At 42.1% G+C, this 18,038-nt stretch overlaps 1 protein-coding gene across 1 annotated transcript in view; it reads right to left on the reverse strand.

The window, feature by feature from the left end:
• The window catches only part of VPS8 (vacuolar protein sorting 8 homolog (S. cerevisiae)), a gene marked incomplete at both ends in the record, with an annotated part of 57,918 nt that extends 40,315 nt beyond the window's left edge, over positions 1 to 17,603 (reverse strand). The window contains 7 exons of the mRNA XM_009878307.1: positions 967 to 1,053; positions 2,527 to 2,651; positions 10,708 to 10,762; positions 12,094 to 12,126; positions 13,931 to 14,024; positions 15,712 to 15,842; positions 17,499 to 17,603. Coding sequence (XP_009876609.1) covers positions 967 to 1,053; positions 2,527 to 2,651; positions 10,708 to 10,762; positions 12,094 to 12,126; positions 13,931 to 14,024; positions 15,712 to 15,842; positions 17,499 to 17,603 — 630 coding nt within the window. The remainder of the gene's footprint in view (positions 1 to 966; positions 1,054 to 2,526; positions 2,652 to 10,707; positions 10,763 to 12,093; positions 12,127 to 13,930; positions 14,025 to 15,711; positions 15,843 to 17,498) is intronic.
• Between the last annotated feature and the right edge of the window lie 435 nt (positions 17,604 to 18,038).

The following is an 18,038-nucleotide window of genomic DNA, read 5'->3' on the forward strand; positions in this document are numbered from 1 at the left end:
AGCACAAGCAACTGGGCTGTACAGCAGTGTTGGCGTATTCTTCAATGCTGGTACTGCCACGGTACAGGTCATGAGCTAGAGAAGGGGAGCACTAGGAGCAGAGGACCTGGCATAGGGGAATATTCATCTTTATGTGCAAAGCAAAGATAGAAGCATGGAAAACACAGCAGTAAGAGCGCACCTCCATTCCCACAAAACATTTTTGGGTAGTCAGGTCAGATCAATCAGGAGAATCTGTCCTTGAGCAACACACCCCATAGCACCCTCTATACTAGTTCCACATGTGACATTGTATAGGTCTGGGATGTCTCAGCAAAGTTCAGGAAAGGAGAAGCGACAGTAGAGTTTGAGTGATGCACCAAAGTCACCGCTCTGACCAGGCTGCCAAGGAGCTTTATGCTCTGGTAGGAGAGGTGCATGTAAAACAAAGTCGTGCACAAAATCAGATACAAGTATCTGTGTGTGAAGGCAACGCCATGTTGACCAAGAGGACACAGATGATTTCTCTTTCAAGGCAAACAAGTTAGTTGAAAGACTGCTGACAGAAGGTACTTTCAAGCTTACAGAGCTACTTAAAGTAGTTAAAAGAGCTACTATTTAAGTCTGAAGTTGTAAAATCATGTATCAGTTCACACCACTGTAAGTTTTAGAGAAATGTACTCTAGCAAGTAATTCTTCATATATTTTGGGATCAGATAGAAAAGTTATAACAGAGAACTGTTGTTTGTTATAGTACAGCTCACACCTAACACTACTATTTCAGCTCTCAAAATACTCAGTTTCTTTTTAAATAGAACTTCTGCTCATTTCTCTGCAAGCTACCACCATATAGCTCCTAGGTAGTTGCTGTCATCTATGAATGTGAAAGTACTACACAAGGAAAGTCAATGCATCTGACTGAACACAAGTATGCCTTGAAGAATAAAAACCAAGTAGTATACAAGGAGTACATGCAGTGTTTGTTACCTTGATGTGCAAAATGGCTGTTCCTGGTGGGTGGGCATCTGTTATTGATCGTAGCAGCTTCCCACTGGCCAGATCCCACATTGTGATCTGCAAGCAGACTGTTCTCAGTACACATTCTCTCCACCACCTTGTGTATTAGTACATCAATAAATTTCTATATTCCCAGTATCATCCTGGGTTAGTAAGGTCTTCATACTACAGAAGAGTGATCTGAAATCTGTTCCTATCCTGTTTTTACAAGCAGTTGACTTATACTCTCACTGACAATGTTAGTGATCATCACAACTCTGAATCATGCTCTTTTGGTGAGCTCTAGCCACTTGCCCGAACTCACCTCACAGCTACCTGCCTGATAACACGGTTAAAGAACCTAAGATAACTTTGCTACCATACAACACTGTTCTGAGTAGTTCAATGCATTTCTCACAGAATTCGTGAACAGCTGAATAATCTCTGCCAATAACCATTAGCAAAACTCAAGCATCCCCCTGGCTACCATGAACCTCATCACTCCTCTCCTCCTGAGTTTGCTCAGCATGACAGGTCAGGTAGGAGTGCACAGCCTGGCTTGTGTCTGGATATTAAATTCAGGCAATTTCTCAACTAAGAAGCAACAAGTGCCAAATTACTGACTGCATAACTGTGGAATATTTAGCCAAGAAGAGCTGAGATTACAATTTGAATCTTTTTATTTTACATGGCTGCATAAATCATCTATCTACCAAAGCTTCATATATCAGGTATTTCAGAATTGCTGCTCCAAAATATTTTATCTGGGTATCATTTAAAACTGGCCACTGCTCTGCATGGATCAAATCTGTAATTCCACATGGTCTGGAGCAGTCTCATTTAACCTTATCATAGGGCACAGAGTGTGTTTATCTAGAACGAAGGTGAAATCCAAAGGAGTAAAGGGAAATTAAAGAGAAAATGGACTTCTAAAACTTTCTAAGGTAACTTCTCTCCATTTTGATTTAGTTTTATAGTCTTATCACTCTTGTCCAGATATTGCTCTCTCTCTCGAGGTTCAGAGAAGGGCATAAAACTGCAACAGCAGACTTAAACCATTTTTACCCTGCATTCCAAAGCTATGTTGCCTCCATCATACAACAGAAGTATTAGTAAAAATGAACTTCTGGGCTCAATACGAGTTTCAAGAATTTCAAGTCATCACCATAGTAAAAACTAGCTTTAAATACAAAGCACAGATCTCACAATGCAACCTAGAAAGACTAAGCTGACTGTCCTGGTGTGTCACTGCGTATTTCAGTTTATCAGGAGCAGCACTTACGTCACAACGAGCCACAATTAATTGAATCCTTCACTACATTCTCATTATACATTTACTCCATCGAAACCTACCCTGAACCATCTGAGTTAGCTCACTGGATGCAGAAATCGCTTGGCCAAAAAAGCTCTGGGCAGGTGAAGCCACACATGCTGCTTCCCAGCACAAAACCAGGTACACGTGAAATGTGCTTGGCTTGGAGCTATTGTCACCTCTGGGCATTCTCCTCGGTAAGGACCAAGCACTGAAACACCTCATCGCATGGGAATTACCTGTCCCTTGGCAAAGCCACACAGGAGCCTCGAACAGTCATTGTTGATACTGAGAGCAGAGATAGCTCCATACTGGGCCCCAACAGCAGTGCTGCCCAGACACAGTCGAAGAGCCTGGTTTTGATCTAGAGCAGAACAATTGGTAAGGAATTAAAGAGAATGGAAGAGTAACAACTAAAATTAACATAATGCAATTATTTAAATATACAATTCACTTGGGGTACATTAACAATTCACAGGCTTATAATTAAGTTCTTAAAAAAGAGTTTACAAGACAAGAGTTCAGGTTAGTATAGAGAGCATGAGACAGGGTCTTGCAGGAAAACACAAAAATTATTTTAAGAAGTACAAAACAGGTGCAGTGAATATGAAAACATAGAGGTATTACAAACTGAAGAAACTAATAGAAAATCAAGGCAATATCTAGCTTTCCTTTCACTCTTCTGTACTGGTGTTAAGTTGTAGTGAGGAAGATGACCAAAATTTAATTCTATCTTCCCAGCCATATACTTCTGTACATTGACTACAAATGCTGAAACAGGCTTTTGGCAAGTGTAATTTTATGTAACTTATATTTCTCAGTTTTGTTGATAAAGGCCAGAAGTTGGAGGCAAAATGAACACGTGTCCCCCACGCTGTAAGAGCTGAAGTGCTCCCTGAGTGCACATAGTTCTTATTTTATAAAGAAACAGTAATGATCACCACACTGTGAGGGAATTTTCTTGAGACACAGGTTACTGCAAAGCTGGTGCTAACGCCTGCACAGTCTGCGAGGGACGGTGGCAGGGCCAGGCACTGTTGGCCCTCTCCAGCCAACTAACAACAGGGACTTCTGCTTGTGCTGCTTTGGTATGCTTCCACAGAGAGACTAAAAATTGCTTTGTAGGATGCTGCGCTTCAGGCATTACAAAGAATAACTCTGCCCTTCTTTGCTGCGCTGCTCTTAAAAGCTCGGAAAGCAAATGGTCCAGATCTGCTTTCCCCAGCTCTCTCCAGTTTTGTCCTGCTTTTGAGTGGAGAAGGAAGAAAAAAAAAAATACTTTGGGAAGTCTGCTGGAATGAAGACTAGAGATCTGAATTACATCAGATCTCAGCAACAACACAGCGTGCAGGACGTCACCCTGAGCAAGGAAGGGAAAAGGCAGGATCCAGGGCAACAGGGAGCAACTGAGCACCAGAAACTCCCTGGAAGAACTGTCCCAGACACGGGACACATTTCTCCAAGCTGCAGCACCACTAGCAATGTGCTAGACGTGAAACAGAGCACGGACGGATCTCTCATTTCTTCCTCTATAAGAAGTGAAGTATTCGTCAATCTGCACAGACAGACTGATGGCTGAGCACCCACAGCGGGAGCCACCTTTCGGATTCTACCAGTACGCAGAGGCATTAGTGGGAGGACTGAAACAAACACATGCAAGAAGAGTACCTGAACTCATGGATTACTCTAAAGCACTGCTTAGGATGAGGAGAGACTAGGGCCAAGTTCAAATACTTTTCCTACTCTATCTACCTGTATCTACCTTGATAAACTTGTCTGCTGTAGTGGCCCAAAAGAAAGCAAAAAAAAATCCTTTTCCTGCAAAATCTGGATAGTGGTAGCAGAGAGGTATGAACAGAGAGGGTGTTACAAACACCACTTGTTCTGCACACCAAATGAGACAGGGCCTGGGAGAGACAGAAAGGCCAGGCTCTGTCTTGCAAATGCACAAGGAAGGATCAAGTATTATAGAAAAACTGTCAGTTTTGATCTAAAACATTATTACAGTAGTGGTCAAGAGGACACCATGTGTTATGGGTGCTCAGAGAGATCAGGATTCCTGTAAATATTGAAGGACTCTGCTCTTAAAATCTGTGGGAGGAAAAGAGAAAGTGCCTTTGGCCAACTAAAACAATGAAAATCATCACCTCCTCATCAGGTGACAAGCAGGCCAGGCAGCTCTGGGAAAGGCTGCCCGTTCTTCATGTATTATTGCTCTGCTCCACCTGCCAGCACAACACCTGATGCGGCAAGGAGGAAGCATCTCCCCTTTCTTCAGCTGCAGTCTGGCTTGTGCCAAACACAGAACAAGGGAGTTGCCTTTTCAAATGAGAACTGACATTTGCCTGTTTACACTTAAAAACATTTCATGAAGATACTGCTTCTACTGTAAGAGATACTCAGTTAAGCTACAGGTAGATGAAGATTATTTTTTAAATAACCAGCAACTGTGTAAAACTACCGTTCCTTAGCTTTCCAAATGAATGTGACATTGTTCAAAATAAAACGCTCTGACAGTCAAGGAGAATGTGAGGGTTCAAACTGGCTGAACCTAGATGTACAGAAGCAGCTTTGAAAGCTCTGACAGTCACACAAGGTACTGTTTAAATAGATACCTAAATTTCATAAGCCTTGACGCTCAAGCTTGACTAAACAAAGGATGTGTACAATTCAAGTGGCTACACTGTGAATGACTTGATCCCTACTCCACCCCAGAAATAAATGCTTTGTGCGACGCTCCATTTGCTCCTTCCTAAGAAGGAAGTGCCCATTGTTTGCCAGAGATGCATTTTCAGAGAAATGATGACTTGGGAAGCTAGCCCCAGAGAAACCTGTGCCAGTACTTGTTCTTCTTTCCAGCCAGTCAAAAGACGACACACAAGGAGGAGCCATTAGGTAAGATTTTTTTTAAAAAAACCAACTAACTACAAATAAGATGCATGAAATTGCTTCCAAAGCAAAGCAAGATGCCTGAATCAATCCGCTCCTATTAATCAACTGGCAGAGTAATAAAAATAGATAAAAGCAAAAGGTTATAAAAGCTCAACTGGTGATTGTCCAGATGAATATTATCAGCTTTGAATTAAGGCACATTTAGGATTACGCACAAAAAACATTTTCAATATGTTTGAAAGGTGGCTATCAGTTGATAACAAAATAGTTTTAATTTTGCAATATACATAAAGCAATCCTTCATCTGAAAGTCAAAACAAGATGGCATTTTGATACAGCTTTACAAGTAAAGAATAAAACCAGGTTTCTGAACATGAATTAAGTCACTTTCCAGAACAAAGGAATAAGCATAGTACTCCAGAGCTTATCCTCAGATCATCAGTTTTTCATCTTTCCTTAAGCTAAGATTTTCCTAAGTTTGAAAGGCCTGCTTTATTTCCTGCAGAACTGCTCAAGTATTACAAATTTTACAAACAGGTCCTTTCCTCCCACCTTTATTAAGCACAGTATAGGTAAACGCTCTACCAGGAGGCACTTCCCTCTTGGGCCTGGGGTCAGGAAGACAACAGATGATGAGCTGATGGGACGGGCTGCAGACACCATCTCCCTCAACAGCACAACGGCTGTCCCCAAACCACGGCGTGCTGAACCCTCCTTCCCACCCCTGCCCTCAGCTCAAGTTAGTAAAATGATTACTCAGAGGAGGGGTTAAGTTGGACCACCCTAGGCCACCACATGAGGAACCTAGCGCTCGCCCCTCAGCTGCAGAACCGGGGCACGAGCAGGGCTTTCAGAAATTGCTGCCTGCTCACACGGGTTTCACCGAATTTCTGGCTTGTGGCTCTTTGAATTGGGTTCCTGCTCCGTAGTGCTCCCAACGGACAGTTCTCAGGCAGAAACTGATGGGTGGTGATCTCATGGAAGAGCCTTCATCCTGCCCCAAAATTACGCCTTTACAAACAGCTCTGGATCTGCCGCCCCAAAACATGATATATAGCACACCTACCCGTTCCTCCGCTGCTCTGGCCTGGAGAATTTGGATGCATGCAATGCACATGTGCTCAGCAACCACTTCCCAGACTGGCTGGTGTTATCCACTGACCGGTTACAGCACTGCTTAATCTGACATCTTAAATTCTGGCACAGACAACATGCAAACTGGGCAAGACAGGAGTTGTTCATGCAGGGTATGTGCAGTGCAGTGTTACTGTACCTTTTCCTTTACAGTCCACACAGAAAAGGGCCAAAAGAGGAAAGAAAAAGCCAGAAATCAATAAAAACGGGGTGAAGTAACAAACAGCATATAGGTGATAATCTTAAAAGTCAGAGAGAACCTTCAGATTTTGCTGATAGTATTTCCTTTTCTTAACATCTCCCTTTTTGATTTATTCAAGTAACTGAGAGGATGCTGTGATAGGTAGTGTTTTAAAAACAAGTGGTTTAAAAAGCATATGGAACCCCCCAAAAAATTACTTTATAAATTTGGACTTCATTGTACTGAAGACAAAAAAAAAAAAGAAATCCAAGAGGAAATAAAACTGAAAGTTCACAGTGACATAACTGGTAAAACTATTTTCAACAGTTACTAACAGCTAGTCAATCAACTTCCCATTAACTTCAAAAAAAAGCCAAGGCAACGGTAACTAAATTTTGTTTTAATGCTATCTTTCAGTACTTACATGAGCTGTTCTCTCAAAATATCACGCTACTGCCACACCTCAAGAAAAGACTCAGGACACTCTCTGCAAGTTTTACAGTCAACAGAGAAAATAAACGGTTCATCACTAATCAAAACTAAGTCTAGCTATACAGAAATTTTCTGTCCAGGATATAAAAGTCTCCAAGAAAAATAACACATTTCAGTGAGTTCTCTTTAAGGGCTAATACTTCTAAAAGATGGAGACTAAAAAAAAACCTCTAAAGATTATTTGTTTATTGTTAGAGGCTTGCTGGGAGAGCACTTCCCCACTCCAGCTAACAATTCTCAAGAAGAGTCATGGCGCACATCATAATGGTTCATTTGCACGTTGCTCAACTCCAAACAAGTTTTAGAAAGAATCCAGCAAAAAGATGGACCTTATTTATACTAAAAAAAAACCCACCAATAAGAACAGTACTAGAAACAAGCTAAGGGTCATATCTCTACAGCACAAAAACTGTCATTATCCAAATGTGGCACAAAAACATTCAATTGAAGATAAACCTCCTGAAAGAGAGGTAAAAAATGAGAGCACCAAACTCTCCTCAGTAATGCCAGATGTAACAAACGGCAAACAGCAGAAACAGCAGATTGAGAGGCTGAGATTGCTGGTTAGGAATCTTTTTTCTCCTGCGAGGTTATGTGCCCTCAGAGCAGCTTACCAGAGGAGTGCGTGCAGGCAGGTTTGCTTGCTGGGCAGTATTTGCATCCCTAAGAGTTTTTAAAGACTTGGCTACACAAAGTCAGGGCTGCCCCAGCCCAGCGACTGGTGACAGTCCTGCACCACATGGGGTGACTGCAGGCCTCCAGACATCCCTTCCTATCAACATTCCTGCAAAACTTACAGGGTGTCAGAGTTGGCATCTAATCCAACTCCCATCCACGAGAAAAATACTGTTTCTCAGAAGATTAGATGTGTCATCTGAAAATTGTCCTGTGATAATTTTTTTAAGAGCCAACAGAAGCATCCAAAAAAGCAGGATGAAAGGTCTTCCTTATAAGGTCAAAGCAGACAAGTGAGGAGGTGCAGGCGGACATACAAGAAGAGACAAACTAAATAGCTATATAAAGTCAAATATATTAAAGAAAAAAGAACAGGTTAAAAAATTTGCTAGTGACACAAAACTATTCAGAGAAATGTGAACATCAGCAATGTTCAACCAGAAAATGGGCCTAAAATTCTGCAAACAGAAAAAGGTGATGTTTCCATTGTACAGCTTACAAGACTTGAAGGAGTGAATCTCATCCTAATTAATATATCTAGCAGAAAAGTGTTTTCATAAAAAATAAGGACATCGATCAGTCTATAGACATAAAGTGCTGTCTTAAATCACAGAATAAACCTGATCCGGCCAAATCCCGCAAGGATTTCAGTCTTGCAGATAGATCTGAGAGCGTTGGGCTCAACACCCAAGCTTTAGTTACAGAACTGAAAGAATTCAGCGGAGAACAGAAGTGTCCAGGAAGCATTTGTGCCCGTATCTGACACAAAGTTGGACGATATACTTCCATTCCTCATCACCTTGAAATTACAGCACAGACTCACAGAATAACTTTGTTTGCAAGGCACCTGTGGAGGTCTCTGGCCCAGTCCTGCTGCTCCAGACAAAATCAACGAGATCAGCTCGCTCAGGGCCTTGCTGAGTTTTGAATATCACCAGGGAAGGACATTTCACAACGTCTGTCAACCCTTATCAAGAGGTACAGCACCCTCACATTGAAAAACTTACATAGAGGTTCCCATGTTGCAACTTGGGTCCACTGCCTCTTATCTAACACCACGGAGCTGTGAGAAGGGTCCGAGTCTCTCTTCTCTACACCCTTCTGTTTAGTAGTAGAAGAAAAGCACTACCATGTCCTCTTAGCCACCTTCTCTCCACACAGAAGAAACCCAATTCTCTCAGCCTCTCTTCATGCATCATGTTTCAGTTCCGTAGACATCTCGGTGACCCCTTGCACTGGGCTCACTGCACTATACCCATGTCTGTCTTGTACTGAGCAGCCCAAAACTGGACACAGCACTTCCACTGCGATCTCCCAGGCACAGAGTAGATGGGAGAAATCACTTTCCTCAACCTTCTGAATGCATTTGTGATAATACAGCCCAGCACGCGGCTGTATAAACAGTGTGCTTCACTAGATCACAGACCTTTAAAGGCCCTGTTGCAAATACGCATAGTTCATCAAAGCACTATTTAAATAAAAGCCAATTAATGAAAAGCCAGCATTGTGTCAAGTTTCCTAAAGGCCACAAAATGAACTGAGTAACTACAGACTACTCAGGCTTGCAAAGATCATGGCCAAAACAATAGTAAACATGTTGGTCCAAAGTAATCAACAGTGTAACATAGAAAACCTTCCTTAAACAGTTGCTCTGTGCACAAAAACCAAACAAATTTTACGAAATATATCCTTTGAAACACCATAGCATACTAAGCATCTTGGACATTCAGGCATTCAGTGGTCCATCCTCTTAAATGGAACTTGATGCAGAAATAATCACAACAAAGGTGAGAAAGACCCTTCCTCTTTGCATGCTAATAGAGCTCTACAGCCCTTTCGGGCACGTAAAATGCTATAAATAATCTCTTCTCTACTTTGACACTTGCAGAGACCACCTCCTTGTTTAAAAGCTGACTTCACAGTGCCTGCATAGAGAGAGCAACAGGAAAATCAGAGTAAAAATGTGCCCCATGTTAGTGATATTGGACATGTGCACATCCTGAACAGATTTTAGAAAAAAAACACATAAATATCTACTACTAAAAACTCAGTAAGATCATGTGTTGACTGTAGCAGACAAGTAGTTATTTATATTCAGTTTAAGTGCACCTTGTAACTGTTCCAACACTGGATTAAGCAAATGGCAGCAAATAGTTTAATGTCTAAAAATGCGGGAAGGCGAGTCTTAACACTGCCACCGTCTTTTCCATCCTTCTGTTGTACCCTTGTCCTGTAACTTTTGGTCTCTTGAATAATTTCAGCCAACATCGAAAGAAAAGAAGATAATGAAATTTCTAAAACCATTAAGAACTTGGTGCTGCACAGGCAAAAGGTGCAAAAACTCAGTGTGTATGGGAGCAACTCGAGAGCCGTTCTTGCCCAGGTGGGAAGCTGGATAAACAAAGGCACAAGCTCAGAAACATTTTAAGAAGGTTTGGTGATAAGAGGAAGGCAGGAACAGCAGAATGAAGGGACACAGAGGTTACTGGTGCAGGGTGAAGGTCAGGGAATAAGAAACCTATGATACAAGCCTGCAGGTAGCCACGGGTCACAAATCCCACTGCCCAAGGAAGACATTGCAATTTCCCTAATGCTGGCTGCTATTATGTCATAGGGGAGAAAGAGATTAATACAGTATGAGATGATAGTTGTTTAGTGGTTCTGTTTCTTCCACAGAATTCATTTATATTTACAGAGCCATTTATATTTAAGCAGAGAAAAGGCTCTTTAGACACTTGCCACAGAGCTAGATGTCTCAACAACAATGTGCCAATCCCCATCAAAGCAGAAGAAACGTGACTACGGGCAATTAAAATATTACTTGTGCTTTATTTCTTTAATAAAGAAAAATCATATTTAGCTCAAACAGAACACATTAGAAGAAATCCACTCTGCAGTTCTAATTCAGTCTGGGGTTTTTTTTCCGCTTGTGTGTATTTGCTGGGGTTTTTTTGGTTGGTTGTGGGGGTTTTGTGGCTTTTTGGTTGTTTGGGTTTTTTTAAGATCACTACTATGCAAAACCCTCAAAACTTTATTTTTAACTTACCAAATATCAATGCTAAGCCATGGGAAGTCCCCACTGCTATCAGATTTGATGCCGCCTGAGACAGTCACACAGAAAGACAGAAAGAAGAAACGTCAGTCACAAATCCACCACCTAAACTCTCACTATACTCATGCAGAGTTTGCCAAAAGGGGAAGATTTAGAAGGTTATAGATACAATTGTTTTCTAATTTGTAAGTGACAAGGAATTCCTACGTGAAAGCTAGAGAAGTATTATACCTGAACAACCATCAGACAGATTTTCCTCTGCTGTTTGAAATTCAAGTGCTAAGAGTGGCACCCACAGTGAAATTTCTTCTCTGTGAAGTCAGTCTCATTCTTGTGGGGTAGCAGTTGAGTAAAAATACTCAGAAGGTTTTTCTCACTCAGTTGCTACATCCCCACCTGAACTCTTCTACAAGCCTGGGCAGCGCTGATGCCCTGAAGAGACGGTCCACAGCAAGCCCCGAGACTAACTTCCTTCCATGGGGAATTAAACATAGCTCCAGCATTCTATTGCGCTTGCAAACCTGCACTCAGTTACATAAAACCTAAGAGAAATCATATAATGCTGCAGATATTAACATTGTTCTACTTTTTATTTCTTAGCAAGTGTAAACCAGATTAAAAATATTAAGTGCTTTAATATCTGGAGTAAGTAAGTACAGGTTTTTATTCTACGTGCACATCACGGCACATTTCCAATTTTGCTGGGCAGATTTTTGCTTTTTTTCCTTTTTCTTTTTAAACAAAAAGTATATGGTGATACTACAGTCAAAGTGCAAGTTTTTAGTTTATTTGTAAAACGCTAAAACTCATTTCAGAAGGATGAAACAAATACTCGTATTTCACTTCTTTAAAATGTTTAACTACAGGCAGCTTCTGACATATTTTAATTAGCATGCTTGACTTCAAGAAGTTTAACGCAAGATGCTAAGCAGGATTATCCTTCTGACACGCTTTTAGCAAAATTTTATATTTTAAGGCCATAATTCAGGTACATCAGAGCCACAGAGATTTTGAACTCATCACTTTACAAGCACTTAGTTTAAGTTTCTTAAAAAAAAGACAAGATTCAAAGCAATAACTGGCAAAGAAAAAAATAGTTAGGGAAATTCAACGTGCTCAGCAAATGAACCTTTATGGGGAAAGGTGAGGAGCTCAGCTAACAAGCCTTGGTGATGACATGAGAAAGGGGAGAGCACGGGGCAGGAAAAAGACTGGACTCCGCTCCCAGGAAGTGTCTTTCGTGCTGCTTCTCCCACCCCTCACATTTGAAAATTCTCAGTAAGGCCAAGTAGGAAGATGCATTTATCAGCTATCTTGCATTACTGCTTTAACAAACTTGCACAAAAACTAATGACACAGTATTTGAAAATTGTTACTTACAATTGCAGTGGGCAAGCCAGCATCTACTTTGTCCTAGAAAAACAGGACAAGTCATGAGTAAGAGACAGAACTCCCAGCTCCGTGCATGTAATTAGAACTACAAATCACGGAAAATCAACACAAGTGGCATTTTAACAGTCCCACCAGGGCAGATAATGCTGAGTGAACCACTGGCTAGAAATACCCAGAAGGGATGAGAAAGTTCACAGGAATGGAGAGGAAGCAGAAAACTCTGTAATTCCACACAAAAGTTACAACGGTCTTATCAAACCAGTCAAGTCTTAACAGCTTTCAGTATTCTCTGTGCACACAGTAGACACTGATGGCAAAACTATTTCCCTCTCTCCTCTCAAGGACACCTGATTAGCTCCCCATTCAGGTGGCTCACCCACACCTCCATCAACACAACTAACAAACCCATTTCCTGCATCTTCAGGCAAGCAGAACAACAGCACTGCTATCATTTTACATCACATTTCACACCAGGTTTAATGACATCTAGCAACACGAATCAGTGTTAAAGGTGATAATTGCTGCTGCATCAGACAGCTGACACCAGACCCACTGCTGGCGAGGGATTACTAATTAGTAGTTTATGTTTATGTAGTTTATGTTAGTATTAGCCAGAACTAATAGTAGGGAGAGGAAGGAGATCACACACACACACCTCTCCACATCAGAAGAGGTTCTAATTTTTATTCTTCCTTGTCTCTAAGATGGAGAGACACAGACTTTACAGATGGACCACTCAGTGGACAAGAGACTGGCTAGAAGGTCGCACTCAAAGAGTTGTGGTCAATGGCTCAGTGTCCACATGGAGACCAGTGACAAGTGGAGTTCCTCAGGGGTCTGTTCTGGGTCCAGTGCTGTTCAACATCTTTGTCAGCGACAGGGATGACGGCACTGAGTGCACCCTCGGTAAGTTTGCCAATGACACCAAGCTGTGTGGTGCCGTGGACTCACTTGAGGGAAGAGATGCCATCCAGAGGGATCTTGACAGGCTTGAGAAATGGGCCAGTGCAAACTGCAGGAGCTTCAACAAGTCAAAATGCAAGGTCCTGCACCTGGGCCAGGCTAATCTCAGGCACAAATACAAACTGGGCACTGAGTGGGTTGAAAGTAGCCCTGAAGAGAAGGATTTGGGGGTGCTGATAGACGAGAAGCTCAACATGAGCTGGCAGGGCACTCATGCAGCCCAGAAGGCCAACCGCATCCTGGGATGTATCAAGAGAAGCGTGGTCAGCAGGTCAAGAGAGGTGATTCCCCCCCTTTACTCTGCTCTTGTGAGACCCCACCTCGAATACTGTGTCCAATTCTGGTGCCCCCACCATAAGAGGGACATGGATCGGTTGGAGCATGTTCAGAGGAGGCCACAAAGATGATGCAGGGGCTGGAGCACCTCTGCTACGAGGACAGGCTGCGGGAGCTGGGATTGTTCAGTCTTGAAAAGAGAAGACCTCCAGGGGACCTTCCAGTACCTCAAGGGAACCTACAGGAAGGCTGGGGAGGGACTTTGTACAAGAATATCCAGTGACAGGACAAGGGGAAATGGATTTAAATTGAAGGAGAATAGGTTTAGATTGGATCTTACGAAGAAATTCTTCAGTTTGAAGGGGGCGAGACTCTGGAATAGATTGCCCAGTGAGGCTGTGGATGCCCCCTCCCTGGAGATGTTCAAGGCCAGGTTGGATGAGGCTTTGAGCAACCCGGTCCAGTTGAGAAACATCCCTGCCCATGGCAGCGAGATTGGATTAGATGATCTCTAAGATCCCTTCCAACCTAAGCCATTCTGTGATTCTGTGATTAATGGATGCAACCAGGACAAGAAGATACTTACTGCTGCAGATACTATTTGGGCAGAAATTCCTTTCAGGAGTGAGAGCCGTATAACTGACCCATGGAGCGAGAGAGAATCTGGGAGTTTTTTCTTTCTAGGGAAATAAGAAATAAACCAAATGCATTCCAGCAGAATAAAAATTTGGAACTTTGCCTAACGCACAGCTAAACCGTCAGGTAAATTCTGCAAGCACTCGTAACTCATGCAATTTCCGTTCTTATTCTTGGGGCCTACATACACAGAATGGAGCAAACATGAGATTACTAGCAAAGCCGCCTGTGCACCACTGCACCTGCATAAAACTTGTTTTTAAACTTATCTCCAGGGAAAAAAACAGCAATAGTTCTTCAAACAAATTGTCTGTTTCAAGCACCTATTTGCAACCTTTAGAATTTAATAATAAAGCCTGAAAGCAACACTTCTGCTATTTAATTAATCTTTCAGTGAGTCAGGAAGCCCCAGCCTTTAAAGGTGACCAACTAAGGAACATACACAAGCAGAAAACTGGATTTATGCTTAAAGAATAACATCCAATTAAAACATAGCTGATACAATATGAAAGGTTAAGTGTTTCTGTTTATGGAGATAATGTCTTTAAAAACCAACTAGTGCTTGGGGGACAGTTATCTCTAAAGAGCACTAGTACGCTGTAGCACACACAGTAGAGGGAAATGACCAGGAAAGTTGCAATTTTGTTGCCAAGCACACAACACCAGAAAGTCAAATTTCAAAAACTAACACAGAAATATGTGGTTCTTATCTCTTCAGAGGTGCACAAATAGGTAGCTCACAAGCAGGCTGAAGAAACACATTTTTAATAGCTTACATTCCAGCTAAGGATCCATAAACATGGCCACTGGCTTCACCCAAAGATGACAATAACCCTTCCAGCTGTTTCTGCCCACTCTGTACAGGAAAATGTTTTAAGCCACTCCAGGTAACATTTCCCTCAATATGAACCATCTTACTTGAAAAAAAGAAAGTGAAGTGAGTCAGAACCCTACCAAATGCCACCATAAACCATCACAGCTAAGAGTGTCTATATCCTGTGCAATTGCTCACGCAATAATCACAACTTCTTAGGGCACATAAGGAGGCCACGGAATGACTCAGGATGTAGGATCAGGCCATCAATTGAGCAATTAATGAGACAAGTCAGCAGTACTGCAGTTAATTATCACATTTTCAGGCTGCTTTTAGATGTCAAGATTAGCATTCCATTTACAGGAGTTACAGCAGCTCATCTGCATTTTAAAAATAACCACCAGCCGCTTGCAGACTCTGGAAATCACAGACACACCTTTGCAAGATTTTCTTTAAAGTCATAATGGTTCAGTGTTTTAAATATTCCATTAAAATGCAGAGAAATTTAAATACTCCGTCTCCCTTAAAATGCATTTATTGCTCAAACAGACTACCCCTCAGTGCAAAACCAAATCTCATCTTTGCCTACTTGATCTTGCAGCAATAACGCCGTTCTGCCAAATCCAGCTTCACCACAGACCCTGCAGGTTCCTCCTGGGGCTTCAGCACTAGGATGTAACAGCAGGAGACAAAATCCATGTGCACAATTAAAGGGTCCCTACCCCAGTGACAAATTGCACGCTCCTGGCAAAGCTCCGGGAGGAGGCTCCGTGAGGTTGCCTTAGGAAGTTTCACCTGTTCTCAGCTTCGGATTGTCTCGCTACTCACTCAAAAAAAAGGAGAACCTGTTTTCATCCAATGTAAGCCGTTCTCTTTCAAAAATCATTTAACATCCCAGGGTGTGAGCCCTGCAGTACCTTTTCAAGTGTGTCCGGTCGCCGCTGTCAGAGCTTGCCACAGAGGATGTGTCATAGGAGTGTGTATCTGTGTTATCAATGTTCAAGAGAAAGGGATCCTCCAAAATGAAAGACTCATCTTCATCATCAGTCTGAAGGAAAAAAATCACCACAGCTTGCTAAACGTTCAAAAGGCACAACTCCCTAACTGAAACATTAGCAAACCAGCACCAATTATGCACAAAAACCAAGGAGAGAACAAGACAATCTCATACATAAAAACCAGAACTATATACTAATTTATTAAACTGATTCTGTGGAAGAAATGATTACCAAAATCCACAATAATCATAGAAGTGACATGGAGAGAAAGTTATGCAACTTAGCTTTCATCCCCAGACATTATCTACTCCATTAAAACTTTAACAGATCTCTAACTAAGCTGTTCTCAAAAGTCTCCAATTGCCCAGAGAAGGCCTAGAAGTATTATCCAGCATTTCACCAGGTGGTGGCCAAGAGTCTTGCAGTCCCTCTGGCTGCTATGAGGTTGATTTTGCTCTTCTGTGCCCTGCTGTTGGTGATCTTTCTCTCTCCTCTCAGGCTTAGCATAGGTTTTTTTACAGTGTTTTTTAAATGGCTATTCTCCCTGATGTCTTCAAAATTCAGTGCAGTTCATAGTGCTCTCGGAGGAGGGAGCACAAACACAATACCCCACTGAATGCCACCCATGCAGGAGCTCCTCATTTCAGCTGGCAGCCCTGTACCCATCAAGTTTCTCTTTTTCCAGTGCAGCTCAATACTATTTTGGCTCAGTCAGGTTGTTGTCCACTAGAATCCTTTTCAGAAAATGCTTTGCCAGTCATTCCCATCCTGCACGTACTGAGATAAAGAGCACTGTAAGTTTAAGACTTGGATTCTAATCCTCTGACATGGATGTGACTGCACCTCCTTAGAGTTTGGTATAAAACCAATTCCTTAAGTTCCCTCTGCCCTCATCACCCAAGGCAGCAGCAGAGCAGGACATACCTCTGTACACTGCCCCTTCTGCTGTTCCTCCCGTTCCTACACTGTATCTGGGAGAATTTATACCTGCATCTTTAATACAGCTTCTTAAAAGAACTGTCACCTCTCCCTCTCCCAGGCTCCTTTGCCCTTTATACTGGCTTCCTAGAAGTCCAACCACCAATTTCCCCAGTTTGTTAAAAAGCCAACAGTTTTGTTTTTTTCTTGGGAGTTTATCTTTATTTCCCTGCCATTCTCTTCCTTTCTAAGAATCACGCACTCATGGTTATTGTAAAAAATGCACTGAACTGAACAAGTAAGACAGTCAGTTCTCCCCTGCAAGGTATTATAGGCAAGATCAGATGCTGAGACGCTTCATACCAGACGGCTAAATATGTAAAATGTAGAACAAATGGAGTTTGGAAGAATCTAGTTCTCACCTCCCCCCACAACTTAAGAACTATCTAGAATTCTCTGACCTTTATTTTTAACCGAAAAAAAATTGTTTGATGACCCTGACCTTTAACAGACTGTATAGTCTTCAGGTGACTGCCGAAGGCAGCAGGTGAACATGCTTAAATTTGACAGAAGCCCTTTATATGGATATTTTGGTTGAAAAAATAAAATTCCCTATTACATGCTGTACAGTAATCACTCAGCTGTGCATCTGCTTTATCAGCTATCAGGAAATTAGAAAGTTATACAATTTTACTTTCCAGGAAGAACACAACATGAGAAGAACCAAAGGTGTATGTGCTGCCTCATCTCAGCTCCTCCCTGTGCGGGAGCACGTACAAGGGACTCACCTCATTCAGGATGCTCTCCAGTGTCGGAGGGGTATCAACTTGAGGAATGTCGAATTCTTTGTCATCGATCTGCACATCAGAAACCACAGACTGAACTGAGGTTGCCTACTCCACATTTCAAACTTTTTTCTAGCTAAAGAAGAAGAAAAGCAGCGCTGCACGCACTCTGTCCAGCTACCTGTGCCCAGACAGGCACCGCACAGCTACAACTCCTGCTACTCAAAATGTGTTCTCTTAAGCTTTGTACTGCAAGACAGAACAAGAGGTATTCAGTATCAAAACCATAAACCAGTTCAGGTCTGGGCACAGGTCAGAGGAATTTCATACACCTTATTATTTGCAAAGATCGCATTTGTAAAGGCCAACATCACACCACACTTCTCACACAGATAAACACGAGACTCAAGATGTTTTTTTTTTCTCCCTGGCTGATAACTAATGGGAAAACACACGCTTTTATTAAAAATAAGGGTACTTGTACCCGAGTCTCGTTACTGAAAACCGAGCTCTGCTCAGGCATGAGGGGCAGCCCCAGAGCAG

This window comes from Apaloderma vittatum, unplaced genomic scaffold (genome assembly GCF_000703405.1).
Source record: "Apaloderma vittatum isolate BGI_N311 unplaced genomic scaffold, ASM70340v1 scaffold451, whole genome shotgun sequence".
Taxonomy (NCBI): Eukaryota; Metazoa; Chordata; class Aves; order Trogoniformes; family Trogonidae; genus Apaloderma; species Apaloderma vittatum.